At 39.1% G+C, this 13,549-nt stretch overlaps 2 protein-coding genes across 4 annotated transcripts in view; one reads left to right on the top strand and one right to left on the bottom strand.

The window, feature by feature from the left end:
- The window catches only part of cdk17 (cyclin dependent kinase 17), a 49,253-nt gene extending 45,709 nt beyond the window's left edge, over positions 1 to 3,544 (bottom strand). For 2 of the 3 annotated variants that reach the window (XM_072454979.1, XM_072454980.1), the window contains exon 1: positions 3,329 to 3,544. The gene's annotated coding sequence lies outside the window, so the exon portion shown is untranslated. Of the gene's footprint in view, positions 1 to 3,324 lie in introns of all 3 variants that reach the window. The other variant, XM_072454981.1, reaches the window with a different exon arrangement.
- Positions 3,545 to 4,525: 981 nt separating this feature from the next.
- Positions 4,526 to 12,241, top strand: phyh (phytanoyl-CoA 2-hydroxylase). Its single transcript, XM_072454975.1, has 9 exons — positions 4,526 to 4,667; positions 5,345 to 5,397; positions 5,965 to 6,075; positions 6,447 to 6,615; positions 6,976 to 7,057; positions 7,495 to 7,676; positions 10,264 to 10,413; positions 10,890 to 11,027; positions 11,641 to 12,241. Exons 1-9 carry the CDS (start codon positions 4,602 to 4,604, stop codon positions 11,692 to 11,694), a joined length of 1,005 nt encoding a protein of 334 aa, XP_072311076.1. The 5' UTR covers positions 4,526 to 4,601; the 3' UTR covers positions 11,695 to 12,241.
- Positions 12,242 to 13,549: the final 1,308 nt, after the last annotated feature.

Genomic DNA, 13,549 nt, shown 5'->3' with positions numbered 1-13,549 from the left:
CATGACAGAAATAAAAAAAATCTTAATTTCTATCCATTCAATTTAACAATTTTGCAGGCACGAATCATACATTTTGTCCGTGCTTAGTGATCCGCCAGATGGAAAAAACAAATGTATTGGACCACACTGGCAGACACTCTTTCCCATATCTATTTGACATTGCTAGCATGACAGGCGTCTCCGGGATGGGCACATCGCTTTTAGATTGACTATTTCCCATGTTTGACCGTCCCTAGACGTCAGCGCGCTATCTGCCTACAAATACAAACATGAAAATACAGACGTCAATTTGATTCTGAAGGACAAAATGTTTTTAAGGGAACAAATACAACAGAACTCACCAATTGTACTGGTAAAACATGCTAAAACTATATAATATAGAGATAGAGATAGAATAGATAGAATAGATAGAATAGATAGAATAGATAGAATAGATAGAATAGATAGAATAGATAGAATAGATAGATAGATATATAGAAGTGCAAGTAAACAGCATCTTCAAAGTGAAAAGGCAGATTAAACTCGCAAAACTCCAGCGAACTCTTTGTGAGCGAATGTTTTTTCTGATGTTGTCCATGTAAATCCTTATAAAATTCTAATAAAACAACCGGTCAACTATGTAATAAAAATGTGGCAGACTACACCGCACTGATGATTCATTGACTAAACGATTAAAGGCGTGCAGCCCTAACACAAACAGCATTGCACAAGAAAAATATGATGCACATTCTCAGACCAATGAAACAACTTAACCACCCTCCTACACTAAACAAGCATGTCTAAAACCCCCCTAAAGTTGAAGCGATCCATGGGTTTCAGAATGATGGGAAATCAGGACTGTTGCCTTAGCAATTGTCAATATAAACCTAAACATGATATCGTTTTAATGTGAAATAGTCTTAAAAATGTTGCAAATAACAGGAAGTTGAAATCCATAAATATCAAAGAGGAGGGAGTTGGTTACCAATGGCAACAGCGTTTTAGAGCATCCCTGAGTATAAAGTGCTGTTGCAAAGCATTGTGGGAGACCAGCCTCTTTTTGAACCAGTTTGTTCTGTTCAATGTATGGATATCTCTGTGTGGCTTGTAGCAGCATTCTCTTGTCTGTCATTTTTCGAAAGCGGATTCAACACTGAGCCGTTTAACGATCGATATATGGAGAACCATTACATTATTATACTCGCAAAGGATCTATAATAGATTTTTATGAAGAGGACCTACAGATATATAAAGTCATTAAATTAGCATTATGAAGCATCAATAAGAAACAATGAACAATGAGTAATGAAACTTTTTCTTCACTCTTTCCTCCAGATAAAAACTAATAAAAATGTCTTCTGATTTAAAATATTATATAAACGTCGACTTTTTTCAATATCCCTTAAATTTAGCCTTGTGTTTAGCCTCGTCTTAAGGCGCTGTACCCAATTTTAACAAACATTTTGCAGTGGTCCAAAGCTATTCCTATATTTCTTAATACATTCTGAGCGTCCTAATTATTCACCACGATGAGTTTAAAAGTGCTTTTGACATCTTTCAGGGGCCAGAGGTTTTATTGGCAATACTAACAGCGCTCCTCCTGGTCAGCGGACACTCTAACACTTCATAATTAGATGCAGACAGCACAAAACGGTCTGATTTTTACCCTTAGAGCTGCTTTTACAATACATCTGTACTGGGGACAACTTCATGGACAAAACAAAAACAGTACTGTCACTTTTAAGTGTTGAGTGACAAAATATATTACTCTAGCAAAGATACTTGAATGTTAATTTGGGCAAAATCCTATCACATTGCACATAAGGTGGAAATCCAATATTGCATGCATTTACTGAAACGATTACCTTTTTGCATAATGTATGTTCAGATGTACATTATGTGCACAATTCATGGTACATGCACACAGCTCTTATGTTTCTTTAGTGGGCCACATAATGCAGGGACAAGTCAATACAAGCTCTACAGTGCAGCCCCTGGACATGAGGACACGAGGAGGGGCTGTGTCAGGCTAATTACACTGTCCTCTGGGGTGTGTCACTGAGGCAGCAGCATGCATCCAAATGTGGGTCACACATAAAACACCAGTCCAACATAAAAGTTGATACAAAAGGAGGTAATATGGTTAATGATGATGACGAGCAGCACAACGTTACACAGGCATTATCTTTTACTGTATTATTCAGGCAGTTTTAAACGACTTCGGGACACTTTAATCAAGGGATTTCACATTTTAAATCTTTAAAACTTAAATTATGTTACTTTATCTGATGTTGAGTACAAATCTGCGGTTAAAGTTACTAGTTTGGTAAATGAGGACACACAAGAGCAGATGAGAGGGAGACATATGCTTATGGCAATAACAGTGTTTCCCATTAATAGAAGAGACTATGGCGCCTCATTGTCCAAAAACAACCCGGACTATACATTGACATAACAACATCACACACCATTACTCATTGCACATAAAAGAATAAGTAATTAAGAATATAGGCAGCAAATTATGAGTATAAAATAATATATGTGTAAAGCCTGAATGCAGTCTACGGAAAAAGCTGCTTAACACAAACACAGATTAATTCATTCATACGTCTGTTAATGAATGACGTCTGCCCCAGTCTTTAATCCAGCCATTTTTAATGGCTGGATTAAAGAATAATTAGCCTATATACACTTCTTTTAAATCGTTGTAATAACAGTTAATTGGTTAATCCTGACATCCTATTGTATAACTGTTACCTGACACAACATACCATCAGACTCCAGCATCAGCTATAGCAGAATGGCATCTTTTGAAACAAGTGCCTCCTGAACCAGCAGCTGTCATGTGGCTAAACAGACCCACAACTTCATTAAATAATGCCATGGAAAGAATATAAGTGGTATATACTTGTATGAACTATATGTAATAAATACCTGTATATATGAATCTCACTTATGCAATACCAAATCTGCCTTAAAAAAATGTACAATATAAGCTGGAGGATTTCTATTCTCGGTTTTTTTGCACTTATTATAACTTTATGCATTATTAATCATGTTGGTGTACTGTATATTATTTCACAGGGGGTTGACAACAAAGTGTTAACGTGAGCAAGCTGAAACATAAACATAATAGGTCCAAAGGCTGAGAAAGCTTTGCCTATGAAACACAAGGCTCAAAAAGATGACAGAAAGGCAAACCCCCTTCCCATGTTTTCATGTGCACGCAGCTGCTGCAGATGGATCCACAAACAGTGCAAGCCCATTGTATTCTCTCTGAGTGTGGAACGACACGGAGACAAAACGCGTGCGAGGAGCAGACGCAACGCCAGAAGCGGAAAAAACGTACCTGAAAATGTTGAATTCCGTCGCTCCAAAACCCCACTGACTTGTGACTGTGGAGCTCCCAGGCCCCGGATGCCGTTCTCTTTATCCGCCCACAAGCTGCACAGCCTCGGCTCAACAAGCTCCGCGTGTGTGCGGCGCTGCCTCCGGAGACACGTACCGGAAAAGAAAGAAATATCCTTTTAGTTAAATGTCGGGGGGGGTGGGGCAGTGTTGGGAGAATAACAGGTAAGAGGGGTTGAGACCGAGCCCCCAAAATGTCGCTGGTGTGGCGGTGGAGGAGTTTAAAGAAGCTGCGGGAGGAGGTCCTCTTCACGCCGGAGATGGGAGGGTGCCAAGGGAGGGTGCGCGCGGGGTGCAGCTCGCTGTCAAGCCGGGGACGAGCACACGCGCGGGGACTTTCACAATAACAGAGGAGGATGTGAGCGCGCGTGGCGAGTGCGTTCAGAAACTTCAAAGAAAATTCTACTTCCGGTTATTGACATTCAAAATACGTTAAACTGGTCAGGATTTTTTAATTTTAAAAGTCAAGACACAAAGATAAACCGTGGATACACATGGATAGAATTGCAAAATAGTTTGTCTGTTTTCTTCCCGAGTAAAACGACTTATAAAACAAAACAGCGATTAGAATACAGATGCCAAAATAAGTTGGCAGAATATTGTTCTAACAACTGTGTAATTGAATATGTTTGTTACCAAAATGCTGGCAAATGAGTTTTATATTTCATTGATTTATTGGTTAATTGATTCATTTGAGTTTGTTTAGCGCAGCACTTTTGGTTTTGTCTATAAAATGTGCTATAGAAATCAAATGGAGAGTGCGCTAATATTAAATAATGGGACGAAATCACCACATTACATACATATATTAGATATTTGGGAAAGCCACCTGGAAAATCCTAAAATAACAAATTCTGCTATCACCATGGAAGCTATGAAACCAGTCTATTTTGTATTTTGAGCAGTATGGTGAAGTAATCAATTATTGTGTAGCGCCATCTTATGGTTGACCACTGTAAATGCACATCTTTAAATCGCCTTTATTTGTGTACTTTTTACAACATCAGTTTCATGTACATCTGTTATGTTTTTTAGTTATGTTTCTCTCATTAAATAGCATCGTAGTTCACTCTAATAACCACTCTCTGTGTGATTAGCCGCAGGGCGTTGTTGCGTTGCTCTTTGGCCCACATTTGCCCACATTTGCGTCTCCCTTTACAAGTGAGCGTGCGCAGATCCGGAGCAGAGCAGCGGAGCTCCGGGGGCAGATCAACATGTCTCGGGCTGCAGACAGACTCAAACACCTCATCGGACACCTTGACCGTCCTCCTGTCGCTATTGTATCCTTTTATTTCACGGCACTACGGCTGCAGTAGTCCGGGAAAAGAGCGCAGAGTAACGGGGCTGTAACATGTACTACAGCCCGGTGTCTTCTTCCACAAAACAGGCCTCCGTGGAGCTCTTCTTCTGTAAACGCTCTTATTACTATGTTGTAGTGTTTGGAAACGTTTGAGCATTATAATGTATTGTCTGTAATTACATACCGTTAGTTTAACAGGACTAGGCTTGGTAACTGCTGTTTATTAGAGCAGCTTGTGAGTGTTACATGAAAGTACTGATGTAACAAAGTTGCAGTGTAGTCAGAGGTGGGATAATACTCAGATACATTGTGTTACTTTTTGGATAAATTGTACCTCTCAAAATGTACTCCACACTCATACTTACATTGACAGTGAAACAGTGTTACTACCAAAGTTTTGATTTGGATTCTTGTCTACAACCAGACTAAAACAATAAAAGCTGGTCTAAACATGGTTAAAAATGTACCTAAACCTGCAATATCAACTTGAATGCATTATCAAACCATAAGTGAGGAGGTTGATGTAGTATTCAAACCACAGATCAAGGAAGTAACAAAACAATTACCAATATTATAATCGTTTACTGATTGCCTCACATTTAAACAGAACATGAATATAAAAGTCTCATGTTTTATTCCTTGACTGGTCTCCTTCAGAGCGCTTCGCCAACTGCTGCACAAGCCTACAGCCTTCAGCCTTCGAAATTAAGGTTTGCACTTTCACATACACTCTTATTTAATCCTTTTACAATATAATGCATTTTGACATACGTTTTAGTACCAAGTAATGGCAAGTTGTCTGCTATCTTCCATTTATCTGGTCCATAGCACGATACAACAAATTGTAAATTGTTTTCTGGCCTTATCAACTGTACGAGGGAGCAAAGTTTGATTTTGTTGTACAGTTTACATTGGGTTACAGTGACAGAGTGGCCTCCATAGATCCCAAATGACCTGCTGCTTCTATTTACTTACTTACATTATCAATCTAGGCTCAATCTGTAATACTGTATTGATTGACCTAAAACACTGTCCTTTCACGTCAGAAGAAATTTGCTTTATAATTAACACTTGGACTAAACCAGAACCAATTGAGGCCTTATTTATGTCCCAATCAAACTGTACAATGTTTTTAAACTTGTCGAGTTTTAAGGTCAAGGCTGGAGAGACGTAATAATAAATAATATCCAGTATCCAGCCCCCCTCAAACGTGGTATTCTTATGGCTAAATCATCTGTTCTCAAACACATTTACACAACTGTTGGTGAACCTTACAGCTACTCCCTGGACAACAACCTGCTGACTCCAGAGCAGAGGCTGTTCTATGAAGAAAATGGCTTCCTCCTCATCAAGAATCTGGTGTCACACGAGGACATTGACAGATTCAGGTAAACAGATGCAGATAAAGTGGGACTTTTCTCTTATATTCACACATTCTGCTTATTATCCATTTATTTTTACTTTTTTATATCATTAGTTCAATTACACAAAACGCATCTTCTTCATGCTGGCAAAATCTATTTTTTAATATTTAATCTGAAGGTTAAAGAAAATCCTGGTTTAAATAAAACAGTACTTTTTGCAATGTTTAAGTAATTTTATGATTGGCTAAATGAAATGGTTATTATAATTTACAGTTTGTACTTGGTCAACTGGATGAACCTCACAGCTTTGTAGCTATTTAAACAATGACAATTGGATATATCAGTAAGGGTGAGAATGTTGTTATTGATATGTTGGACGTCGTTGTGTTTTGCAGACAGGCGTTTGAGCGCATCTGCCGTCGAGAGGTCAACATTCCCGGGCTGATGGTGATGAGGGATGTGGCCATCGCCAAATCTGAGTTCGTCCCGGATCAAAGAGCTGTGACCAAACTGCAGGACTATCAGGAGGACCCCGAACTATTCAGATACTGCGCCTTGCCATCGGTAAGTACGCTGTTGTATTCACTACCTCAGGAATTAGCAAAAGAGGTAAAGCTTGCAAAATCTGGTCGGAAATAGTTGGGTGGGCAAAGCATAATCTGGTTTTTGTTTTGTTTTTTTGTCTTATCTTACCTTTGGGCTCTGTTTCATTACTGTCATGTACAAAAACAGTGCTCAAATAAATGCATTAAATAAATAAAACCCCTTTACTGAGACTAACGTGCAATGGGCAGTGGTTTATTGGTCTATTTTCTTTAAATTAAACGCACTCAACATGTTTCAAAAGTGACGCATTCTCTCACTAGCTGGGCTGAATTTGAATTGTGCCTGTGTTGATTTGTGTGTGCGTGGTTTTTGTACCAGATTCTGAAGTATGTGGAGTGTTTCCTCGGACCCAACATCATGGCCATGCACACCATGCTGATCAACAAACCTCCAGACGCAGGTATGGAGTGAATGTTGCCGTGGAGACCGCCATTTATCATCAGAAACATAATCAGTCGTTTTTTATCTCTTACATGACCTCACCTTGCTTTATGCACCATATTAATCTCGATCCGAACACTGTTTCGTATAATTTCTTACTGGTTTCAAATGTTTTTATTGACACATTATCAGCGCAGTAAGAAAGTGTGCAGTCTGGCAAATAATAACCATGTGATACAATATTGTACGTATAATGGAACAATATCCCATCAACTAGATATTAATGTGTTTTTTCTTGTTACAGATGCTATTTTGAGGAGTTAAGCTCATTTGAAAGATAGAGTGTTTTGAGTTAATGGTCCTATTATTCCTCTCTTTGACAATCCTGGCTGAGGGATGTGATTATTTGTCCCATATAGACACGCTATGGGAATCATTATTGTTGTCTTGGTTTAGGTAAGAAGACCTCCCGTCACCCCATGCACCAGGACCTGCATTACTTCCCGTTCAGACCTGCTGACCGGATCGTCTGTGCCTGGACCGCCATGGAGACCGTGAACAGACAAAATGGCTGTCTGGTGGTGCTTCCCGGGACTCACACAGGGACTCTGAAGGCGCATGACTATCCCGAGTGGGAGGTGAGGACCGGGGTTCAACCAAGTAGTGCTGTAATACGCAAGCAAGAACTGTAGTCATGGGTCACCAGGAAGTATAATGTGGCCTTCATTTACTGCATTAGAAAAAAAAAAAACACACTTATAGAGTTACAACAGATTTATGTTATTAGATTAGATTATGTTAACATAGTGTTTTTGCCAAATCCACTCGAGCCTTGACCAGCCCGGGATCTAAACCACTGTAGAGGCAACACAGGTGATGCTCAATATTCTTGTTAAATTTTGCAAAAGAATCTTGGTGTCTCCCAACTTTTACTCGTGCGGGTTCACGTTTTGTAACATGTAAATGTTCTGGAAGGCCACAGACTGTCACCACGCTTTTATTTAGGTTTGTAACTGCATCTGTCTATTACAAAGATGTTGTTTTTGAGGTTATGCTGGAAGAGTATTTAAGTGGGTATTTAAAATTGCAGTAAAAAAGTACAACTCATGGTAATTTGGGCCAATTCAATTCAAAGAGGCATTAGGGCCAATCAAAGTACTACCACCGAGTGAATAGTAAGTAATGTCTACAGTATAGCTCTTTAAGAGGGAAGGCTGTAAAGCGCAATACAAAATGTTAATTAAAGCCACGGTAGCAGCGATGATGGCTCTCGCCACCCGCGGGACCGTGTTTTGATCGCGATTGCCCCGACACTGCATTCTCTATTCTTTAGACTTTATTCTTTAGACCCCCTCCTCCCTGTACCTCCGTCACCTAGCAACAGAGATCCGCCACTAATGCTGATGCTAACGTTAATGCTAATGCTAAGTACGATTTTGGAGAAAAAAAAGTCAAGCGTGGCGGTGCCACTTTGATTCAACATGGCTGACTTCCTGTTTATCATAGAGCGATGCTGCCAGGTGCGTTTTACTCGTTAAAGGTCAGAGGTCAAAGGTAGTTCTATCACTGTCTCAAGTTTCATGTGCCTCGGCCAAAGATTAAGCGTTTCATGTTTTTTCTTTTTTGAACTAGTCGGCACTGTTGCGACGGGCGTTCTCACAACCTCCATTTTATTGGAGTTCGGGCCGAGCCGATCGCGTCTATGTCCCCATGTGTGACCTATGACCCCATGTGTGACATTCATCAATGTTCAGGGGGTCAAAAATGCCAGAGTTGTGGCAAAATGACCATGCAAGAAGAATAATAAGAATTAAAGCCTCAGAAGCGGCGATGATGGCTCTCGCCTCCAGCGCGACCGCTTTCCCCTGCAACTGCCTTCCCGTCTGTCCATGTTTTCTGCTGCGTTTTGCGGCATACCAAACAAAGCTCAGTAATTCACCGTTGATGATTGTGTAGTTTGCGATTCAAATAGTAGTTTGTCCTGACAAAATGCAAGATTGTGCTGAACGCAGACCTGAGCAGGGAGAAAGCGAGAGAGCCTCGGTGACCCTTGACTTTTCATTGAGGTTCAGGGGGTCAAAAATACCCGAGTTGTGGCAGAAAGAATAAAGTCAAAAGAATAAAGTCTAAAGAATAATAATTCTAATGCTAATGCTAAGACTGCAGCACCAGAGGAACTGTCCCATCAAAATAAAAGAGGAAGGGGAAGTGAAGGCATTCATTGCGCCTCTGCTGGCCAATTGTGAAAATACACAATATCTGCAATGCACTTTTTTCATGGCGTCTCGAGGAGAATATAACCCATGAGTTTCAAACAAATCAGACAATGTTGAGTTTTTCACACAATGGGTAGGGGGCGCTATAAAGTAAAGTTGTTACATTGGTATTTATTTCCACTCAGATCATAAAAACGCATTAGCGAGTGAAATATGAGCTCCGCAGATCAATTCCAATAGGCGTGACTTGTCATTTTAAAAAACTATGAAATTAAGCCTTTTTTGAGGGCGTGTTACGCAGAGAATATCAACATTCTTTTGGATATTTATTAAATTTCAATGTCTTTAGATGCAAAAGGTGTTGTTTTGAGCTCGATCGGACGAAAAACCTAGGACAAGTACGATTTTGAAGAAAAAAAAAGTCAAGCGTGGCGGTGCCACTTTGATTTGACATGGCTGACTTCCTGTTTATCATAGAGCGATGTTGCCAGGTGTGTTTTACTCGTCAAAGGTCAGAGGTCAAAGGTAGCTCTATCACTGTTCCAAGTCTCATGTGCCTAGGCCAAAGATTAAGAGTTTCATGTTTTTTCTTTTTTGAACTTGCGACGGGCGTTCTCACAACCTCCATTTTATTTGAGTTTGGGCCGAGCGTCTATGTCCCCATGTGTGACATTCATCAATGTTCAGGGGGTCAAAAATGCCCGAATTGTGGCAAAATAACCATGAATAATAATAATAAGAAGAAGAAACCAGGCAAGAACAAAGACTCGTCGCATTCCATGTCAAAAATTATTATTATAGATTGGTAATCAAGCTCCAAGGTTTGGGTGTAAAAGTACACGTCCTGCACAGTCATAACAAGGATATGGCATTTGTATGTGGTTAGTGCTGACAATACTACCATCATGTGCTGAGTGTTCAAGTCTCCGATCGCTGTAAACAAACTTCTCCTGCCTACAATAGGACACATCAACTAACATTTCCAGATCTCTTCCTTCCGTGATTTCAGGGTGGTGTGAATAAGATGTACCATGGAGTGAGGGACTATAACCCGGACCATCCCAGAGTGCACCTGGAGATGGAGAAAGGAGACACTGTGTTCTTTCACCCGCTGCTCATCCATGGGTCAGGCATGAACCAGACCCAGGGCTTCCGAAAGGTACACAACTGCATTACCCACAATTCACTGGTCCTAACAAAATATTCATTTTTGGGTAGTATTCAATTTCTTACAATTAAGTAGTTATGTGTACTTACGACAACAAATAAACAGTAGTTGTCGTGTGATTTTGCTCTGATATACTTGATTACTTTATTGATTATTGATGGCGTCTTCAACTACATGCATTAATATAGTGTGTAAATGGATTATAGGGACGAAAAAACAAAAGCGGTAAGTTGTTTGCAATGTTCTGCCCCCTATAGTCCTACTTTTTGTACTTCAGTTTAAACAGTGCTGTTGGAGAATCATATTATTTTCCAGCATATTTGGATCAGTTTGATTAGATCTTTACTTAGTTCTAAAATACTCTGCACTGGCATAAGCTATCCACAGATATTTAAAAGTATCTGTGTTTACATTTGGACTTTAATTATACATATACACTATACATAATTCTGTGTGTTGTTTTTAAGGCCATCTCCTGTCACTACGCCGCTGCTGACTGCTATTATATCGACGTGAAGGGAACCACACAAGAAAACATCGAGGAGGAGGTGAACGAGCTCGCACACAAGAGGTTCAATTTGGACGGGGTCACCTTCAGCTTCCAGGTCAGAGGTCACACCAAGCACATCATTTGGAGACTATAAATATTGACTTCTTAGTTACAGCCTGGTCCTTGATAACAGCATCTGGGAATTATCATTACAGCAAATGAATTACTACATGCACTCTGTTGACATTGGGCTTGTGGTTTCTAAATTTGCGTCCCCCTCAAAGGATACTTAGAAGCTTAGTACACGCGCACATGAGTTGTTATTGTGGATGTTAAAACGTGTCCCATGCATCACTGCAGTTGCACACAATGTTAAGATGAAGAAGTGACACAAATCAAGTAAACTTACATATTTCTATCACTTTATATATTTAAAGCTGTGATACTGTGACAAATACTATACCTCAATGCAAAAACAGGCCAGAATCTTGTCATGCTTTAACTGTAACTAGTGGCCATATAAGCAGATTGAATCTGAAATTACACATGACACTAGATGTAATGTGTTCCTTCAGCCCAAAAAGCTGTTACAATGCAAACTCATGTAAACACATGACTTATGTGGGGGAAACATAAATGCATATTGTGAACCCTGTAATTTGGTTCCATTTTGTACATGCAATTATGTATTTATTTTTCCAAATAATAATAAAATGTACCTTTTCCAGGACACTTGGGCTTTCAGAGGAAGACTGGTGCAAGGAGACAGGATTTCACTGTGAGGAAGTGGCACGTTCTCAACACGTTTGGACGACTGCAATTCAAAGAGAAATATAGGGCGGAAAAATGGTACCGATTTGAAGGGATTTTATTAAATTGTATGTTTAGAAGACATATAAAATGCTCACGGAATACAGTACATTTTTTATCATAATTGAGTTTGCAAGAGTTTTGGGGCATTGTTTTTGTTTTAAAAACAATTTGTGTAATAATTCAAGCAATAAAATACATTATTATGAGATTGGGCTAACAATAGCTATTAGCCTTATATTAAATGTTTGATCACTGCCTCTATTCATATATTGTGGATGACATACTTTTGAAAAGATAAAATATGGTTTAAAGAAAAGTATTTGAATGTTGCTAGAGAGTTACTGTGAAATAGTTCAATGAATATGAACAATGACGAAGCGATCATGTCACGGGGCCTTAATCGTTACCACTGTATGTTGCCTTAAGACTTTGTATGTGTAAATATGCCAACGTTTTAATTGTTCATGATTGTAATATAGAGTAAATACATTTCAAGCAATACATGTAATGCAATACTGTGAGTGTTTATTTTTGTAATTTAAGTAGGTCCAAAGGATATATAGTTTATGCATTTCATTAATCCACTAGCAGGTCATTTTGCTGAGAATAAAATAGGCTGAAACCAGTATTTAATTTAAAAGTCAAAAATCTGCAAGTAAATGTGAATATGTCAACTCAAATGAAGTCAAAAATATTGTGACTAATTTAAATTTTCAGCAGACATCTTCAGCAAAGAGAAGGACATAAAGTGTTTGGATTCTGTTGTGACATGTGGCTTCTCATCAAAAACATGCATTAGAGAGAAGCGGCTTTACATTTGCCACGTAATGTTTGTGCGCTCTTGTATTGACCGTGCGCTGTGGCCCTTTTGAGAACTGATTGTTTTTAAATGTGTGAACGTTTCCGCTCTCTTCTCCTTGAAAAGTCACCCAGAATAGGCCCGTGTCAAAAGTGCTGGAATCGACTTTTTCCAACTCATTAAAAATAGTCATCTTATTTCATTCAAGACAACGGCAACATCATTTTGAACATAGATCTCACTTGGAAGCCACAAATTCTGATAATCTGCATTTATTTTCTAACCAACCCTGCTACTTACTACTACTCTTGAGTAACAGTAACTCGTAATAACTAAGTAACTAAAAAGTTGTCATGATCGGTTGCTCAGTAAAGCTTTGATTGCCTAATAATGCTGCCAAAAAAGTGTGATATGAACTTTAACTGTTTTCCACTGTTCTATAGACCACATTCCTGAGACACTTGCATTATGTAACCCATATATAATGTTCCTTTTACGCCGTCTCGTAGTCATTCCCTTTCAAGGTGCTGCGCAGAGTTACTGAACTGGCTCATTTCACCAAACAAAACAATTACTGCGACTCTAAATGTAAAATATGATACATGCACTTTGAGGAATTTGTTTCTCAAAGTTGCTTTACTACGAAATAAATAAGAGTGAACTCCTTTTCTAGTTTTTAAGACAGGCTTTAAGGGGAAATATACTCTCTTTACTTAGGCAGTTCACATCTACCTCAATAATAATAAGACATAATCTAAAATACAAAAATAATGTTGTGCTTGGCCAATGAGTGTGACTAGAACCAGTTAAAAAAAGATGCTGTTTCCCATTTCCCACAATTAGAAACAGTTGAATTGAATATTGTTTACTTCACTTCATCTTTTTGTGTACATGTTTGTAATAATATATGCACACCAACAACAGCTGATTTCTCTCTCTCTCTCTCTCTCGCTCTCTCTCTCTCTCGCTCTCTCTCTCTCTCTCTCTCTCTCTCTCTCGCTCTCTCTCTCTCGCTCGCTCTCTCT

The sequence above is a fragment of the Eucyclogobius newberryi genome, unplaced genomic scaffold, assembly GCF_026437365.1.
Source record: "Eucyclogobius newberryi isolate DKJ021-1_F unplaced genomic scaffold, fEucNew1.0.hap1 SCAF_2, whole genome shotgun sequence".
Lineage (NCBI taxonomy): Eukaryota > Metazoa > Chordata > Actinopteri > Gobiiformes > Gobiidae > Eucyclogobius > Eucyclogobius newberryi.
Note: the sequence above shows the minus strand (reverse complement) of the source record. Positions and strands in the feature narration are given on the sequence as shown.